An 18,700-nucleotide genomic window follows, 5' to 3' on the forward strand; every position below is an offset into this window, starting at 1 on the left:
CGCATCTGTGTAACCTTCCTGTAGCACAGACTCACACTGTGACAGGTAGAACAGGACAGAGCCCAACGTGCCACACCCGCTTGAAGTGCTTGGCCTGATTTTAAGCTGCAGTTGGCTGTAGCAAGGAAGTAGCAAGTGCCATCAACTAAAACCCCTCCCCTTCTGTGCTTGTAGCAATTTGAATCACAGAATCACAGAATTTCCTAGGTTGGAAGAGACCTCAAGGTCATCGAGTCCAACCTCCAACCTAACGCTAACAGCCCTCCACTAAACCATATCCCTAAGCTCTACGATTTGCTCATGTAAAGAAACTAACAGATGGTCAGCTTACGATTATTCATTATGAAACAAGTAAAAAAAAGTTTATTGAAGCCATCTACAGCTCCTAGAGAGGAGCTGGGCATGTTAACAATTACTGCCACAGCACACATTACCTTTCGGATTTGCAATGTGTTATGAAGCAACCCTTAAAGGACAGCTGGGACTTCTAGGCACATCCTACTTCTCTCTTTTAAATAGAAAACAGCACCTGGAGGTTTATGGTTCCTGTTCCACAGGAGGCACAAATTCTTTAGATCTAAAATGTGAAAGGGTGAGTTTAATTCCTTTTCTGTTTTGATCCAATGTAGCATGTACTAAAATACATCTCCTGAACACAGTAAGTGAAGCAGTTCGGGGCGGAGTCCTCCAAGTATGCCCACGCCTCCAAATTTATGGAAATCAGCAGAAGTTTGATCTTGGGTTCAGCTGGGCCACAGCTAACTCTGTTCAGAAACCTAACTTCTGCTGCGTTGAATCTTGGTGTCATTGTAGGCTACTCCAAAACTGGAGTTACTTCAGGAGTTCCCTGATTCTTCAAAATGTTCTTTTCATAGTCCACAACTTCATTTAGTGCTCATTCTTCAGATATAAAGGACAAAATCCTCAGGTCCACGCTGCTTTTGGGTAACCGTAGAGCTAAAGGTTAAAACAAGGAAGATGGTAACTAATCCATGGGATCTAGAATTAATTGTTCACACGCGCTATTTAGCATGCAGATAACATGCTTGGAGAATGAAGAATATCTTTTCAAGAAGTCATTAGAAATGTTTAAAATTTGATACTCCAGAGGTGTATATTCCCTTTCAGCTTTCTCTGGCTCTTGCAGCTACTGTCAAATAAGTGACAGAAGCAAGTTACTTTGCAAAGCAGCTCATGAAAAGCATGATCTGCTAGGAATGTGGCTTAAGTAGATTTTAGAACCAGACAAAACATGGCAGAAGATGTGGCTGATAACATTTAGAATAACATGAGGCAGTAGCAATAAATCTGCCTCACAAATTATTTAGAAATCCAGACCTAATGTATCAGCAAACAAGAAGAGCAGCTCTTCAGAGAGAGCTGCAGCTCTCTGCTAGAAATAGCACCAAGGGACAGAACAGGTCTGGTTTACTCTGGCACTGTGCAGCAACTAAGATGCAGATTAGAAACAGTGAAAATTCTGTTTGCGTGATGGCTGGCAGCACTCCTGATGTGCCTCAGTGCTATGGGAGGTGTTTATCTGGGCGCTGTTACCCACCCTGCTGCGGTATCCTCGCTCAGCCATGCGCCTGGCTTCTTGCTGCACCAACTCCTCGCAGCGCTGCCTGAGGGAGCGCTCCTCCTCCTCCTCCTCCCTCTGCCGCTCCTGCTCCTCTTGCTCTTGTAAGCGGCGTTCTGTCACCTGAGCAGAGGAAAGACAAGAGTTGTTACAGCTCACACACGTGCAGAAAAGGCCAGGAACCTGCGTTTTGAGGCAGGACTGCAGCAAGGTTTTAACACAACGAGGTTTAGCAGACACACCAGTAGCACTGGCTCAGCCAACAGGTTACAAGACAAAACCACGGGCTGTGTGGACACTTATCTGTCCACATGGAATTAGGAATGTCCTGAACTGACCTCTCAGAAGCCCAGTAATCCTCTGCAACAGACCTTTCTGTGCATTTTCCAGAAGTAACATTTGTGTAAATACACTGCAGCAACACCTTCAACATTTGGGTACAACACATCCGAAAAAGCGAACGATACCTGAGCTTCCAATTCCTGTCTGCGAGCCGTCTGCAGTTCCTTCTCTTGCTCTTTCTCTCGCCTTGTCAGTTCTTTTGCCTCCTCAAGTTCTCTGATCAGTTGCTCCCGATACTTTACAGACTCTTCTTGGGCCCGCCTGTTTAACTCCATCTTCTCTTGGATCTGGCGCTGTCTGCCTGCAAGGACCTTTGTGAAGTGAGAGGATAAGTCAAGAAAGCAGCCAGACTTAAAAGCAGAACTGGGGAAATCTTGGTGCAGACAGTTAAACAGTTATCAGAAAATGTGTCAGGCCAACAGAAAATCTCTCCCTCAAGTACTGAATGCTATAACCCACTAGAGGAAACAACAGCTTTGTCAAACCAAGAGCGACACCGAATCAAAGAAAGGCATCACCTCATTCATCAGGCGATCTCTGGCCACCTTCTCTCTTTCCCATTCTTCTTCCCTCTTCTCCCAAACTTTTTTAGCTTCTTCTCTAAAGACAAGGAGAAGAATTGTCATTAAGTTTACTACTTACAGTTAAATATTGCATACACACACCCTCCCTGTGCATAGATGAGCTACCCTGTGCTTGAGAGGAGGGCTCAGTTTGCTTTTTGCATTTGTTCCCATGCCGCTAGCGTGTCCACCCCCACCTGTGCCTGTTTTGGAGAACCACTCTGACCTCCCTGCTACTGAACAGCAGTAGCATAGTGAAGGAAACGCTGGCTTGGAGCAGGATTTCTTGGATATTGTGGTCTGCCCCAAGAACAGAATGGCCTCAGCAAGGAAGCTTGCCTTGTAACCAGAGAATTACTGCATGCAGGGGACAGTAGCGAGGACCATTGCTGAAACAGCTGACAGTTGTGCAAATCTTTCCTCTGTGCCAAAACGTTTAACTAGAACTTGATGGTAGCATACAGTCCTGCCACCAGTAAAGATGCTTTCTAAGCTGAGGAAAGCTAAAGGTGAGTAACAAATAAGGGACCTGAGGGAAGTTGCATTTACAGGCTCTGAGATACAACAAGAAACAACGTGCAGTTTTGGATTCACTTAGACTAAACCCCACCACATCAAAAATGCAGAATATTTAGAAGTATTTTATAACCAGCTTTTAAGTTCTGTCTGCTAAAAGGTAATCCTTGCGTTCTCTGCGTTCCTACCTTTTTTGGTTCTTAGAACTGAGGTAAAAATTTATGGACCAGGTCTTGCCCTGTGGCAACTGAAAAACCACCACAGGCTCTGGCTCTGTCTTTGCAGAGAAGCTGCAGGCACTTCATGCTGACTGCCTAACCACGGCACTTGGCACAAGGAATGAGGGGGAAGACCTCAGTTCTACTGCAGCACCTCCACAACAGCAAGGCCAGTGAAACACCTCTTCCTAATGTCCACATTTAACAAACATTAATGGAGCCTGCCAATCAGGCAAGAATATCCAGCACATGGTGGCTTTAGATGAAGTGCATGGGTGCATAAACTCACCTAAAAATAGTCTGGAGCTCCGCCTCCCTCTCCTTCTCTAGCTGGAGCTGTTCCTCAATGACACGTTTCATCCAGGCAACGTCTGCGACAGCTCGTTCTCGTCTCGCTGACTGGCGGCGCTGATCCTCATCTTCTTTCTCGAGGAGGGCTAACAAGATTTGTCTGTCTGTTTCCTTGAGAAAAGCCAAAAGAGTAACAACTGTCCAACAGCCTTCTATCCTGCGTGCAAAACAACTCTACCAAGTTACTGGTGACACGGTGTTGAGGGTATGCTCAGATTCTCTATGACCTTTATGTTCCAGCCCCATTCACAAGCCAGAAGGGGTTTCCTAACTACTTACCTGCAGGCATTAGAGGCAGACACAAATGAAACACAAAGGGTATGGTTCCTTCAACACACAGTCTCTATAAGGTATAGATCAAGGGGTATTTCCTCTTACCAGCTCCTCCTGTATCTGCTGGGCTCGCCTCTTCAACTGGGCATTACACTGATGCCTCAAAAAACGGCTGAAGGAGAAAAAAACACATTTAAACTCACTCTGAAGCCCTATTTTCTTATATACCAGCACTCGGGAGGGTACATTTATGATTATAATATTTACAGGCAACAGAGGTACCTGCTACCTCTAACATGAACAAGAAGTAACAGCACCAATGCGTTTGCTTATTAGCTCTTCTGGGCGCTTCTAGCAAAACCCAAACATTTACAACCCACCCCTGCTATTGGAAATATCTCCTTGTGCCGCCACTACTGCCATGGAGATAGGAAAGGATTCTACCCGTCCCTGCTGAAAGCTACATTTGATCCCATACCCAAGCTCAATCTTCTTCCGGTGCTCTTCCATTTGTTTCCTTTCTTCTTCTAATTTTTCAAGCTCCCACCGTTGCTTTAATAAATTCTCTTGCTCTTTTTTCAGCTTTGTTGCCTAATATATGTGAAAAGGAAAAACTAAGAGTACTTCAGAGAGCTAGGACATCCCTGAGAAAACCTTTGAGTTTGTCCCATAGTCTACGAAGTCTATGAGAGTTCAGTTAATATGCCAGTGTTCACAGGAGGGGTCTGCTTTACTGACAGAACAATAGCCACAGCTAGTTTGTTCCAGGTTTAATCCAGAAGAAACCTGGGGGTAAGAGGTCGGGTCAGTGCTGCTCTATTTCCAAGTAAAACCATGAACTTCCTCCTCAGATGAGAAGAGACTAAAGGTTACCTCTGTCTCCTGTAGTTTCAGTTCTTCTATCTGCTGAAGCAATATCTCTGCTTGCTTCTTCTCTTCCAGCCGACGCTTCTCTTCCTCTTGTCTCATTCTCTCCAGAGCTTCCCTTCGTGCAATTTCATACTTGTTTTCGTAGCGCTTTTTCTCTTCTCGTTCAGTTGCTTCTTGCTTGTTGAGCCAAAACAAAGCACAGGTGGTTACAAATATGAGCAGATTATCTTATAAAGCTTTATTTTATTATTATTACTGCTGAAACACGTATTTGAAGGCCTTTATTATGCTTTCATATTGAAATCACTACACTGCCATATCCAGGATTTGCATATTGCAGTATCAAATTCATGAAGTTTAGCTATGAATGCTAGGAAAACAACAAATAAACGGCCAGATCCTACTCCCTCCACAACCTGCCTGCCAGCTCAGGTGCTCCAGGAGTCCGCCCTGAGCACCAGCGACCAGAAACCCCGCAGCATACCTGCTTTTTTTGCTTTAGCTGATCACCCCAAGCCTCCACAACGTGCCTCCTGTGCAGCTCCGACTCCACCTGCAGACAGAGAGGTGGCATCGCCAGCAGTGCCAGCAGCACCCGGGGGGACCCTGGAGCACCTGGCCCAGCCCCTGCAGAGCTCCGGGTGTCCTCGGTGCACACGGGTCCCGAGCTCAGCGCCACACACCAGTCCTGGGAAATGCTACAGCGAGACTGAAACCGGAGCTGCGGCTGCTGGAGCAGCACGGCAGCAGAACAACGAACAGGGAAGCACTACAGGCAGGGCACGCACAGCTCCGGAAAGCACCAAGGCTTTGTACAGACCCTGAAAACCTGCTCTCGGTGTCAGGACGGATTGCTGACCCTCCGGCAGCTGACCCTCGAGCCATTTGCCTGCCTATCCCTGCACTGCGACTCGGGCTGAGTGACACCAGCAGACACGCGAGGAGCTCCCCGTTAAAACGGGGCGAAACCAGCACGGGACACGCAGAGGAGCGGCCTCACCTCCCGCAGCTCGGCGCTGTTCTGCCTCCAGTGCTCGTGCAGCAGCCGCTCGGCGACCTGCGGGGGCGACACGGGGACGAGGGACAGCGGCTGGGCGGCCCTGCCCGGCCCTGCCCTCACCCCCCCGGCCCTGCCCTGCCCCCCCCGGCCCTCACCTCCCGGCCCCGCCGCTCTCGTGCTGCCCGCAGCGCCCCGCTCCGCTCCCGCAGCGCCTCGCCGGGCTCCCGCCTCAGTTCCCTCAGCTCGGCCGCCAGCTCCTCGCTCTCCTCGGCCAGCAGCCGCCTCAGCCGCTCCCGCCGCCGCTCCAGCTCCTCCCGCCGGGCCTCCTGCGAGCTGCCGGGACCCGGAGGGCGTCAGGGGGGCACCGGGCCCGCCCGGACAGGCCCCGCCAGGCCTCACCCGGCCCTGCCCCGCCCGCACCTGGCCGGGAGGGCCCGCGGCTCGCTCCACCGAGCCAGCCTGGAGCTGCAGAGCGCGGCCCGGGCGAAGCAGCGTCCGGCCCGCTCCCACTGCTGCCGGCCCCGCTCCTCCCGCTCCGCCGCACGGGCCCGGGCCTCCCGCAGCCACATCGCCCGCCGCTGGGCCGCGGCCGTTGCCATGGCAACGCGGGGAGCAGCTACGGGTGCCGCCGAGGGTCAGGAGGCATCAGGGGCACGGCGCTTCGCAGGGAGGGAGGGGCGATGGTGCGGGCACCGCCTCTTCACTGAGCTGATTGGTGGGTGGGGAGGTGGGCGGGGTGTGTGTAGAGATGGGCGTGGCTCTGGGTGATGTAGGCGGGGTGTGTCGGGAGGTGGGCGGGGCGTGCCGGAGCGGTGAACGGGTTTTGCCGGGAGGTGGGCGGGGCGCTGGGGGGTGGTGGGCGGGGCGGTGGGGGCGGTGGGCGTGGTTTCCCGGGGCGGTGGGCGGGGCGTGCGGTGCCGGCCGGGCCGGGCCATGGCGCTGCTGCTGGAGCACGAGTTCCGGCCGCTGCCGCCCGACGGGCGGGTGGAGACGCTGCCCTTCCTCGAGGCCGTGGCGCACCTGCCGCCATTCTTCGGTAAGCGCCGGGCACGGCACCGGGACGGGCACCGGGACGGGAACAGGGACGGGAACCGGCACCGGCACCGCCCCGGGACGCTGCCGCCGCCGGGCAGAGGGCGCCTGGGTCCGCCCCGGCTCCCACGGGGCTGCTGCTGGGCTCCCGGTGCTGCCCCCTCGGGACTGCCCCCCCCGGTACTGCCCCTCGGTTCTGCCCCTCCCGGTACTGCTCCCCCAGTACAACCCCTCCCGGTACTGCCCCTCGGTTCTGTCCCCCTGGTGCTGCCCCCCCCCGGTTCATCCCCCCCGGTTCTGTTCCCCCGGTTCTTCCCCCCCGGTTCTGCTCTCCCGGTTCTGCCCCCCCCGGTCCCCCGGCAGCAGCCCCCGGCGGCGTTGCATCAGGGCCGGGCGTGGGACGGCGCCTTCCCTTCCCTTCCCATCCCGTCCCGTCCCGTCCCGTCCCGTCCCGCCCGACCCGCCCGACCCGCCGAGCAGCCCCGTTGGGGAACGTCCCGGCCCCGCGGGGAAGCGGCTCCGGGCGGGGGCGTCGCGGGGGTGGCACCGACCGACGGCGGCGGGGCCGGGCCGAGGCGGAGCAGCAGCAGCAGCAGCAGGAGCAGCAGCACAATGCCCCGCTTTGTGCCCGCCCGTGGACGGGGACAGCCGGGCACCACCGAGAGCCCTCGGGGCGGGCAGAGCCCCCCGGGCACCGGGAAGGATCTCACGGTGCCCCCGGTACGGCCCCGGTGACCGCCGTCCCCTCCCCGTGCCTCCGCAGACTGCCTCGGGACGCCCATCGTGTACTCGCCTGTCAAGGCTGACCTGGCTGGAAACATCAAGGTAGGGGCACGGGGGGCTGCGGGCGGGGGTCCTTCATCCCCTGGGACCCTTCATCCCATAGGACCCTTCATCTCCTTAGGGTCCTTCATCCCCTTGGGGCTCTTCATCCCCTAGGTCCCTTCGTCACCTGGGACCCTTCATCTTCCTTGGGTCCCTTCATCCCCTTGGGGCTCTTCGTCCCCTAGGACCCTTCATCCCCTTGGGACCCTTCATCCCCTTGAGGCCCTTCATCACCCCATAGAAGCTCTCGGGCTCCCCCGCTGCCGCAGCATCCCCAGCACTTGCTGCAGGTGCCCCATTTGCACCACCCCAGCCCCGCAGCCCCCAGCAGCCGTCCCCATTTCTCTCCTCTCCCCCCCCCATGCAGAAGATCCGGGCGGTTTACGACTCCGACCCCGCCAAGTTCAAGACGCTGCAGGACATCCTGCAGGTGGAGAAGGAGCTGCACGGCTCGGCCTGGCCCAAGACGGGCGCCACGCTGGCGCTGATGTGGTTGAAGAGGTGACTCAGGGCGCCGGCGGTGCCTCTCCCCCAACCCCAACCCCGTGGCTCCGGCTGCTCCCTGGGCTGGGTTTTAGGGAGTGCTGCTGGCTGCAGCCCCATCAGGAGGTTTGCTGATGCCCTCCCATCCCCTGCGGGGACGAGGTGGTGTTTGCGTTCCTATAAATCCCCACTGGGCTCGGTGCCCCACTCCAAGGCTATGGGGTTTTGGGGGTCTGGGTGCCCCCATGGCGATGCCGGGGGCCGTCACCCCATGTGGCAGTTCCCACCCCCCCTCGTCAGCCCCGCTGTCCTCGCAGGGGCCTGAAGTTCATGCTGGTGCTGCTGCAGAGCATCTCCGACGGCGAGCGGGACGAGGAGCACCCGAACCTCATCCGGGTGAACGCCCTGAAGGCTTACGAGGTCTCGCTGAAGAAGTACCACGGCTGGATGCTGCAGAAGCTCTTCATGGTGAGCGTGGCCACAGCTGCCCTGCCTGGAGCCCAAATCCCTGCCTGAGCAGCGTGGTGCTTCAGCAAAAATAAGGTGGTGTCTGCAGATGTGCAGCCCCTTGATTTATTTTAGGGATTATTTCCAGGGGACCCTCTCTGCACAGCCCCCCTGGGGCCCCCACTGGTGCTGGTGGGAGGCTGCTGCTGCGGGAATCATCCCGGGCACATCCCAGCGTGGGTCTGACACGGGCTGGGGGGCTTGGGGGGCTCGTTAGGGTGCTGGGAGCGGTGTCCCCGCAGCCGGGGCAGGACTCGGTGTGCCCTCACCATTTCCCTCCGTCCTGCAGGGCTCGGTCTACGCGCTCCCGTACAAGTCGGATCTGCTGAAGGCCTTAGAGAAGGGCAAAGAAGTCAAGGAGGAGGAGAGCATCGAGAAGATCCATCAGTTTGTCTCCAGGGTCACCCCCATCCTGGATGCCATTTACGAGATGTACGCCGCGATGAACGCCGAGCTCAGCTACAAAGCCTGACCCTGGCACGGGCCGGGGGCTGCTCCCGGCTGCCGGCCGGCTCTGATTCTGCTCCAGTAGCTAGCCTGTTTTCTAAACAAATTAATTAATTTTCTATCGAGAATCTGGCAATAAACCCGGGGTACCCTGGGTCGTCTCAGGATTTCCCCAGCTTTTGTACTAAGGAAGACAAACGAGCGCTTCTGGTCCTCGTGCAGGGCGAGCGAGAGGAATGACGCGCGGCTGGCGGCAGCGTCCCGCTGATGCAGTTTCGGCTCTGCCCTCGCTTTTAAATGCACCTCTGCCTCCTCGTCTGCACCTCTGCCTCCTCGCCTGTGCTGCTTTTGGACCTCGCAGCACCCAGGGCGCAGCACCCAGGGCGCAGCACCCTGTGTGATGCTGGCAGTGCCCATTGCGGAGGAGCCGGCGACATCCCTGGGTGCCCCCAGCCCCGTGGGCAGCAGCGTGGGAGCCAGACCCCCTCCGGGCGGTGTTTTGGAGCGCCGGGTGCCTTGGCGTGGCGATGCCCGTCAGCAGGAACTCAATAAATCTCCTAAATCTCCGCTAACCTGGCTTTGGGCGGCTGTTTTGGGGCCGTCCCGGGGGCGGGTCTGGCTGCGGGCGGGTCCCGGGGCGCCCGCCCACGGCAGCGGGGCCGGGAGGGACCGGGACGGGACGGGAGGGACCGGGACGGAGCCGGCGGCGGCTGCGGGAGCGGCGCGGGACGGGACGGGACGGGACGGGCGGTACCGGGATGGGAACGGGGCTGGGGACGGGGCTGGGGACCGGGGAGCGGGGCTGGGGGCTGGGGGCAGCGGGCAGGGGGCTTGGGGTGCATTGGGGTGAGGGTCTCGGGGTGCTGCGGGCTCCAAACCCGCCCGCACAGCGGCTCCGCAGCCCGGCTGGTGGCCGGGTGAGGGGCCCGGGGATGTTGTTTGGCCCCTGGGGGGGGTCCGGGGGGGTCTCGGTGCCGGTGCTGGGCGCGCACCTGGGTTCGGGTGCGAGGGTTTGTGTTGGATGCGAGCGGCGGGGCCGTGCCCGGCAGGCACATCGCGCGATGCCAGGCGTTGAGTCATTTGCTCCGTGGGGTGAGGAAGGCTGAAAAATTTAAAAAAAAAAAAAAAAAAGCCAAATAAGTCAACAAGGCAAAGAAAAGCCGATTGACAACACCTTTCCTGGCAGCGGCGGGGCCCAGGGGAGTGCCTGCGTTCGCAGGGCCGGTTGTGAGACCGTCACTTCCCAAGCAAGCTTCCTCCCCAGCACGTGATGGCAGCCGCTCCGTCACCCGCTTCTGCCTCGCGTCCCCCTGCCTCCAGCCCTGCCGTGGCCCCGGTGCCACTCGTCCCCCACCCGTGACCGACCGCAGCGGGGTCGTCCCCAGCCGATGGCCGTGGGATGGGACGCGCCGGCCTCGCTCCTTGCTGTTTTTGCTGCCACGGGTTAAGCCAAATGAAAACTGATTCAAATCTCCGGGGAGAGGCGTGCTCCCTGCAGGAAGCTGATTTCCATTCGCGTGCTGCCTGGGTCACTCCGGGCCTGATGTCCTCGGGGAGCCCCCCGTAAGGGCACCCAGGTGCCACCACATCAGCCAGGCCGTGACCGCTGCCTTCTGCAGCGCCGTGAGCTTTCACGTCCCTCCTTCTGCTTCCCCAGCTGCAGCAGGGATGCTGCCCACAGGGAAGCCCCTACCTGCACCCCCCCGTGCTCCACCACGGAGTAAAATTACACCCCGATAGTAAAATCCCCACGGGTCATTGTGCTTTCGTGCCCCTCCTTGCAGCGCTGGCATCCCCCGGCTCTGCCCTGGCCTCTGGCTGGGTTTGGCAGCCCGAGCTATATTTGGGCTTTGCCCTCGCCGCTTTTCTCTCAAGCTGTGCTCTTCCTGTGGTTTGGGCTGGGATTTCCAGCACAGCGGAGAGGGCTTGGTTGGGTGCTCCGGCCCCGTGCCGGAGGGGTTGGGTTGCTGTGAATTCCCCGGTCTGGTGGCTCGGGCAGCCCGGCTGCGTGACAGCCCGTGTTTGCCCGGTGTCGGGTGTGCGAGAGCCGGGGTCACTGCGGCTTTGGCAGGTGCACGTGGAATTTCTTGCAGCCAGAGCAAGGAAGGAAAGGAGGAGAAATCGCATGGGCCCTATCCCACACCCTGCATCTCCGGGGGCTGTGCCCCTGCTGCTGCCTCCCGCAGGATTCGGGGCTGTGGGGTGAGGGGGATGTTGTCCATGTCCCCCCTCCCCGTGCTGCTGCAGTTTTTGGGGCCATTTGCAGCCCCCAGCCCCTGCCCACGTGGGGACACGGCCGCCGCGGGTGGCGACACGCTGCCTAATTAGAAGCACGTTATCCAGCAGCGATCTCCGGGAGGGCCAAGCCTGACATTATGGCTTGTCGTACAGAGCTGCAGCCCAGCAGCAAATTATACCTTCCCCGGCTGCTTTTTCTGTCTCTGAACCCTGGGTCTGAGAGCGGGGGCTGAGTGCGCTCCTGGGAGGCAGGCATGGAGGCAGGGCTGAGCATTTCTGCATTTTGTGGTGTTTTTATGGAAAGCGGGGCTGCTGGGGAGCCCGGGGGTGTTTATCAGCAAGCAGGCAGGTGTGTGGCCGTGCTGGTAGCAGGGCTTTCTGCCAGTCTCCTTTCGCTCCACACAACCAAAACCCATCGCTCCTCACCCCAAACACTGCTTGCACCCCCAGGCTGCGTCCCCCCCGCCGTGCCGGGGTCCGGGTCACAGCCCCGGCTTGTGTGGCACCACGGCCGGGCGGTGAGGTGTGGGGGGCCCGCTCCTGACCCCCTGTGGCTCCCCTCAGCCCCATCCTGGTAGCTCCCCGGGGCCGGGCAGCACGCACAGGGCCCGCTCTGTGCCCCAGCCTGGGCTGCACCCAAGCTGACCGCAGCGGGGCCGGGCTCCAGGCAGCTGCGCTTTGAAGCCGGCAGCGCCGGAGCCGGTGGGGGCTGCGTGGACGTGAGGGGGTCCCCGCGGGCGGGTAGGTGGGCAGGGGGCTGCTGGGGGTCCTGCTGGCCCCAAACACCGCCGGGGTCGGGGTGGGATGCTGCTCCTGCCGTGGGATCTGGCAGCGGCTCGCCCAGGGCACGGTGCCCGTGGGAGAGGATGGGGCGGGAGGGGAAGTTATTTGGGAATGACTCCGGGTTTCCCTCTGCCAGGTCTCCTGCTCTCGCCGAAGGACCGAGGAGCGCGGCCACCCAGGCAGCGAGCAGAGGTCCCGCTGAAAGGGGAGCATGGCAGACAGCGAGGAGCCCCGCGACGCCGGGGGGGACGCCCCGGGGGACGACTCCTTCCCTCTCTCCTCGCTGGCCAACCTGTTCGAGGTGGAGGACACCCCGTCCCCCGCCGAGGCATCCCGGACCCCCCCGGGTGCTGGGGACGGAAAGCAAAACCTGCGCATGAAATTCCACGGGGCCTTCCGGAAAGGTGCCCCGAAACCCATGGAGCTGCTGGAGGCCACCATCTACGAGTCCTCCGTGGTCCCCGCGCCCAAGAAGGCCCCCATGGATTCCCTCTTCGACTACGGCACCTACCGCCACCACCCCAGCGAGAACAAGCGCTGGCGCAGGAGGGTTGTGGAGTGAGTACGGGGACCCCCGAGCACCCCGGGGACACCCCTGCTGGTGGGGAGCGGGGGGCACCTTGGTGTGGGTACGGGGCTGCAAGGCGGCTGGGGTCAGGGATGGGACCCCAGGGCTCCTGAGTGGCATTTAGGGGTGCTTTGGGCGGTGAACTTGGGGTGCCAGGCGCATGGTGCTCCCGGTGGGGATGCCTGGTGCCGTGCCGTGGGCTGCAGCCCCACACCGCTGTGGGGCCGGGACCGTGGCCCCCCTTCCCCTCCTGCCTGCGCCGTGAAAGAGGGCTCTGTGCTGCAGCCGCTCCCTGCCGGTGCGGGACGTCTGGCTCCCCTGGCATGAAAGGGCTTTTCAGGAGGGGCCTCCGCCCTCGGCCTGCGTCAGGAAACCGGAGCCGGGGCGGCCGCCTGCAGCCGGGCACACAATGCCCGTCTGTGCCGGGCACCTGGGTGCCGCACCCTGCCTGCCCTGCCGGCACCTCGAGGCCCTGGGCTGTGATCAGGGCCGAGGGGGAGCTCCCCAGGCCCGGAGACCCCGACTGGGGCAGCCGCCGTCCCTCCTTCCCCAGGTTCCTGGAGCTGGCTGAGTGTCCCCTGCTGCCACTGACATCTCTGGCTCAGCTCCGGTTGCTGGAGCCTGACCCAAAGCCGTGGCCTGGCACTCCTGGGGGCATGGCACGAGGCTCTGCCCAACCACTGTGACCCACAACGGGAGCAGCACCCGGTCCCCGTGGTGCTACAGGGAGGGGGGAGGTGACTGCAAGCACTGGGTGCCTCCCCTGGGGTCACCCCAGCAGAGGGTCTATGGTTTAGGGTGGGCAGAGCCCCCGCCAGCCCCCCAGCTGGAGCACCCCACTGCTCCCATGCTGCTCCCATGCCCGTCCCCGCAGCTCTGAGGTCGGTGTGCGGGTGGAAAACTGAGGCACGGAGCAGGGAAATGGGGACACAGAGCAGGGAAATGGAGGCACGGAGGGGGGAAATGGGGACACGGAGCGGGGAAGCAGCTGCGGTGCTCAGTCCTGCTGCTTCTGTTGCAGGAAGACAGCGCCGGGCACCAAGGGGCCGGCTCCTGACCCACCCCCTGTCCTCAAGGTCTTCAACAGACCCATCCTCTTCGACATCGTCTCCCGAGGGTCCCCGGCCGGCCTGGACGGGCTCCTGTCCTTCCTGCTCACCCACAAGAAGCGCCTGACGGACGAGGAGTTTCGAGGTGAGCACCTCAGGGTGCTGGGGGTGCGCAGGGCCACCGGCGGTTCCTGTGTCCCTGTGGGAACAGCGCTGCCCGGCCCTGGCACCAAGAGGAGCCGGGGATTTGGTCGGGGTCTGGGGCAGCCCCCACAGCAACCTCCGCTCCCAGAGCCCTCGACGGGGAAGACCTGCCTGCCCAAGGCGCTGCTCAACCTGAGCGGGGGCAAGAACGACACCATCCCCGTCCTCCTCGACATCGCCGAAAAGACGGGCAACATGCGGGAGTTCATCAACTCGCCCTTCCGAGATGTCTACTACCGGGGTAGGGGGGCACGGGGGACGTGGCTGGGTCTAGAGGGGCTATGGGGGACCCTGGGGAGGCTGAGGGACCCCAGGGAGGTTTGGGGACTGGAGCAGTGGGGATATTTTGGAGGATGGAAGACCCTGGGGAGGTTCAGCAACTGGAGTAGGGGTCCCTAAGGAGTCTGGGGGTCCATGGGGAGTCTTGGGGTGAGGTCGCAGTGACAGGCGCCCACGGCACAGGTCAGACAGCCCTGCACATCGCCATCGAGCGCCGCTGCAAGCACTACGTGGAGCTGCTGGTGGAGAAGGGAGCCGACGTGCACGCCCAGGCCCGCGGCCGCTTCTTCCAGCCCAAGGACGAGGGCGGCTACTTCTACTTCGGTGAGCTGGGGGGGGGCTGGCGGCACCGGGGCCGGGTCCTTGGGGATGTCCCCATAATGGGGCGCCCACCGCGTGGTGTCCCTGCAGGAGAGCTGCCCCTCTCGCTGGCCGCCTGCACCAACCAGCCCCACATCGTGCACTACCTGACGGAGAACGGGCACAAGCAGGCGGACCTGCGGCGCCAGGACTCCCGCGGCAACACCGTGCTGCACGCCCTGGTCGCCATCGCCGACAACACCCGCGAGAACACCAAGTTCGTCACCAAGATGTACGACCTGCTCCTCGTCAAGTGCGCCAAGCTCTTCCCCGACACCAACCTCGAGGCGCTGCTCAACAACGACGGCCTCTCGCCGCTCATGATGGCCGCCAAGACCGGCAAGATCGGGGTACGGTGACCCCGCCGCGCCGCCGCCCTCTGCACGTGCTTTGAGAAACCTGCATGTGCAGGCAATTAACCTGGCTAATTAACCCCTCCTTGCGCCCCATCCGTTCCTTAATTAACCCCAGGCCCTCCTCACATCCCGCCCTTGCCCCTCGCTCACCCTGGGGGGCTGCGGCCCTGCCCCGGGGAGCCGCCGCGGACGGGGCGGGAGGGGGCAGACCCATGGGCCAGGCGCCCCCCGCAGATCTTCCAGCACATCATCCGTCGGGAGATCACGGACGAGGACGCCCGGCACCTCTCGCGGAAGTTCAAGGACTGGGCGTACGGCCCCGTCTACTCCTCCCTCTACGACCTCTCCTCGCTGGACACCTGCGGGGAGGAGGTGTCCGTGCTGGAGATCCTCGTCTACAACAGCAAGATTGAGGTGCGTGGAGGTCCAGGGGGGCCAGGGGGCCGGGGATGGCTCTATTCTGATCTGTGTCCCCCCCCCCAGAACCGCCACGAGATGCTGGCCGTGGAGCCCATCAACGAGCTGCTGCGTGACAAGTGGCGCAAGTTCGGGGCCGTCTCCTTCTACATCAGCGTGGTGTCCTACCTCTGCGCCATGGTCATCTTCACCCTCATCGCCTACTACCGCCCCATGGAAGGCCCCGTGAGTCCCCGGGGGGACGTGGGGCAGAGTGGGGGGGGCTCTGGGCTATGCCACTGACGTGTCCTTTCCCCGCAGCCCCCCTACCCCTACACCACCACCATCGACTACCTGCGCCTGGCCGGGGAGATCATCACCCTTCTCACCGGCATCCTCTTCTTCTTCACAAACGTCAGTGCCATGAGGAGGGGGGAACGGGGTGGCCCAGCCCTCGTGGGTGCCATACGAGGAGGGTGACAGCCCCGTGTCCCCCGGCACCAGCCCCTGCTGCGATGCCCTCCTGACACCAGGACCCTGCAGGCTGCCCCCGGCCCCTCTCCAACCTTTCCTCTCTCCCCAGATCAAAGACCTGTTCATGAAGAAGTGCCCCGGCGTGAACTCGTTCTTCATCGACGGCTCCTTCCAGCTGCTCTAGTAAGCGGGGACACCCGCGGGGCCTCTCAGAGCCGGGGCATCCCCAGGCTTGCCGGGGACAGTGGCTGGTAGTGGCCGTCCTGTTCTCCAGCTTCATCTACTCGGTGCTGGTGATCGTGACGGCGGGGCTGTACCTGGGAGGGGTGGAGGCGTACCTGGCTGTCATGGTCTTCGCGCTGGTCCTGGGCTGGATGAACGCGCTCTACTTCACCCGAGGGCTCAAGCTGACAGGGACCTACAGCATCATGATACAGAAGGTCCGCTGGGGCTGGGGTCTTCTCCTTCCTGAGGGTTGCAGGCCAGCTCGGCTCATCCCCATCTCCATCACTTGCAGATCCTCTTCAAGGACCTTTTCCGCTTCCTCCTGGTCTATTTGCTCTTCATGATCGGTTACGCATCAGGTAGGTGTGGGGCTGGTGGGGTGAGGCACTGAAGGATCCCTGCTCCATCCTACCTGCCTGCGGGAGCAGCCTCCAGCACCTCCTGCAGCACAGAGGAGAGGGCTTGGTGAGCCTGGAGCAGTGTGGAGCCTGCTGCGGCCCCGTCCTTGCTGCTGCCCCCGCGGACTCTCTGTCCCTGTCCCTCCTCCCCAGCTCTGGTGTCCCTCCTGAACCCGTGTCCCAGCAGCGAGTCCTGCGGCGAGGAGCAGTCCAACTGCACGGTGCCCACCTACCCCTCGTGCCGGGACAGCCAGACCTTCAGCACCTTCCTGCTCGACCTCTTCAAGCTCACCATCGGCATGGGCGACCTGGAGATGCTGGAGAGCGCCAAGTACCCCGGCGTCTTCATCATCCTGCTCGTCACCTACATCATCCTCACCTTCGTGCTGCTCCTCAACATGCTCATCGCCCTCATGGGGGAGACGGTGGGGCAAGTGTCCAAGGAGAGCAAGCACATCTGGAAGCTGCAGGTGTGTCTGTGGGAGCTGCCGAGCAGCGGGGCTCCACGGGGTCCCTGTGCTGGGGACCACCAAAGCGGCACCGTCTGGGCGGGGGACCCCAGTGCCTCCATCCCCAGGTGGCTGAGGGGTCCCTGGTGTCCCCGGCAGTGGGCCACCACCATCCTGGACATCGAGCGCTCCTTCCCTGTCTTCCTGCGGCGAGCTTTCCGCTCCGGGGAGATGGTGACCGTGGGGAAGGGCACCGACGGGACGCCCGACCGCCGCTGGTGCTTCAGGTAAGGGCGTGTTCCCTGCAGGGCCCGTTACTGGCTCCTCATTAGGCCTCGTTAGAGCAGGGTGGGTTGTGCTCAGCTGGGGCCGGGTGGTGTCACGGGTGCTGGGATGGCGCAGGAGCTGCTGCCCGGCTCCAGCAAAACTGCTGGGCTCTGCCCTTCCCCGCAGGGTGGACGAGGTGAACTGGTCCCACTGGAACCAGAACCTGGGCATCATCAGCGAGGACCCCGGCAAGAGCGACACGTACCAGTACTACGGCTTCTCCCACACCGTGGGCCGGCTGCGGAGAGGTGAGCGTGGGCTGGGGACATCCCTCGGGGCTCCACTCATCCCTCTGCTGAGCCCCAGGAGCAGATGGGTGCAGGGAGAGCTGCGGGGTGCCCAGCTCTGATGAACCCCGATCCCGCAGACCGCTGGTCGACGGTGGTGCCGCGCGTGGTGGAGCTCAACAAGAGCTGCCCGCCGGAGGAGGTGGTGGTGCCGCTGGGGACACTGGGGACAGGAGAGGCACGGGAGCGGCGGCACGGGCAGGCCCCCAGCTCCCCGCTCTAGCACCGCGGTGCCGGAGCCGACGGACTCTGCCCCGGCACGGCCCGCAGAACCGCGGCTCCCACGTGCGCTCCCCGGTGCGTCCGTTCCTCAGGGATTCGTGCAGCCTCCGTCCCTCCAGCAGCCGCCGTCCCGGTGGGCGTCCATCCCAACGGGGGTCCTGGATGGCCCCGGGGGTCTCCGGCTCACCCCGACGAGCTCCGGTGCCGCCGCTTTGCTTCCCTGTGCTGGGGCCGTCGGCTGCGCCGTGCTGGGGGCCTCTGCCGTGGGCAGGGTGCTGGGAGCACAGCCCCCCCCTCACAGCACGGCCAAGGGCTTTTGCCACACGTTTTTGCACAAGATTTATACGACTATTTATTTAGTAATAAAGAGTGACCTGCAGGGGCCGTGTCCTCGTGTCATGGAGTGGTGTCGGCTGGGAGGACGTCGCTGCAGGAGGCTGTCAGGGAGGGGGGCAGGAGCTGTTTGCCTCCCGCACCACGCGTGCCGTGCCACGTGAGGCCGTGCCGTGCCGTAGCATGCCGTGCCGTGCCGTGCCAGATGCTCTGCCAGGGCTGGCCCAGGAGCACGCAGGAGCCTGCCCCTGCCCTGTACCTCTCCCTGCGTGGCACTAACGCACCATCAGCTTGGGTCACCGCTGCCAAAACGCAGCCCTCGGGGGCTGGAAGTGGCCAAGCGAGATTTCCACGTGCCGCGGGTGGGTGTTGGCACAGCCCCCTGGGCTCACAGCCCCTGGCAGACAGACAGACAGACAGACAGACCTACCTGGGGCAGGAGCAGAGCCCTGTGCTGCGCAGAGCCAGCGTGGCAGGGCACAGCCACGGTGTGGAGCTGGGAAATGCCCACGGGGCACGGCACAGGGCAGCGTGTGCCCACCAGGCCGTCCAGGGCTGGGGTTGCAGTGGGCTGTGGTGCCTGGCGTTGTCCTCCTCGCCTCGGTTCTTCTGCCCACGAGCCTGCAGAGCACAGCTCCGTGGCGCACGGCTGCGCTGCGTGGGTGCGTTGCACGGCTGTGGTGCACGGCGCTTGTGCAAGGACCTTGTGCAAGGTCCTCGTGCAGGATCCTCGTGCCCAGCCCCTG

General features: G+C 61.5%; 3 protein-coding genes across 3 annotated transcripts; 2 read left to right on the forward strand and 1 right to left on the reverse strand.

Moving 5' to 3' along the window:
- Nucleotides 1-308: 308 nt before the first annotated feature.
- Nucleotides 309-6,335, reverse strand: TCHP (trichoplein keratin filament binding). Its single transcript, XM_082773703.1, has 12 exons — nt 6,133-6,335; nt 5,868-6,045; nt 5,713-5,769; nt 5,197-5,265; nt 4,716-4,889; nt 4,321-4,433; nt 3,948-4,014; nt 3,508-3,680; nt 2,440-2,521; nt 2,047-2,232; nt 1,559-1,702; nt 309-957 (listed from the first exon to the last, which is right to left on the reverse strand). The coding sequence occupies exons 1-12, from the start codon at nt 6,309-6,311 to the stop codon at nt 925-927; spliced, it is 1,455 nt and encodes a 484-aa protein (XP_082629829.1). The 5' UTR covers nt 6,312-6,335; the 3' UTR covers nt 309-924.
- Nucleotides 6,336-6,617: 282 nt separating this feature from the next.
- GLTP (glycolipid transfer protein) lies at nt 6,618-9,572 on the forward strand. The gene is made up of 5 exons (XM_082773761.1): nt 6,618-6,748; nt 7,508-7,569; nt 7,937-8,070; nt 8,370-8,520; nt 8,849-9,572. The coding sequence occupies exons 1-5, from the start codon at nt 6,646-6,648 to the stop codon at nt 9,029-9,031; spliced, it is 633 nt and encodes a 210-aa protein (XP_082629887.1). The 5' UTR covers nt 6,618-6,645; the 3' UTR covers nt 9,032-9,572.
- Nucleotides 9,573-12,168: 2,596 nt separating this feature from the next.
- TRPV4 (transient receptor potential cation channel subfamily V member 4) lies at nt 12,169-17,993 on the forward strand. Its single transcript, XM_082773892.1, has 15 exons — nt 12,169-12,585; nt 13,617-13,789; nt 13,937-14,089; nt 14,311-14,451; nt 14,539-14,837; nt 15,078-15,257; nt 15,327-15,485; nt 15,561-15,653; nt 15,823-15,896; nt 15,988-16,153; nt 16,231-16,297; nt 16,490-16,806; nt 16,945-17,072; nt 17,239-17,360; nt 17,480-17,993. The coding sequence occupies exons 1-15, from the start codon at nt 12,239-12,241 to the stop codon at nt 17,620-17,622; spliced, it is 2,562 nt and encodes an 853-aa protein (XP_082630018.1). The 5' UTR covers nt 12,169-12,238; the 3' UTR covers nt 17,623-17,993.
- The last annotated feature ends 707 nt before the right edge of the window (nt 17,994-18,700 follow it).

This window comes from Aythya marila (genome assembly GCF_965140915.1).
Source record: "Aythya marila genome assembly, chromosome: 17".
In the NCBI taxonomy this organism is placed as follows: Eukaryota; Metazoa; Chordata; class Aves; order Anseriformes; family Anatidae; genus Aythya; species Aythya marila.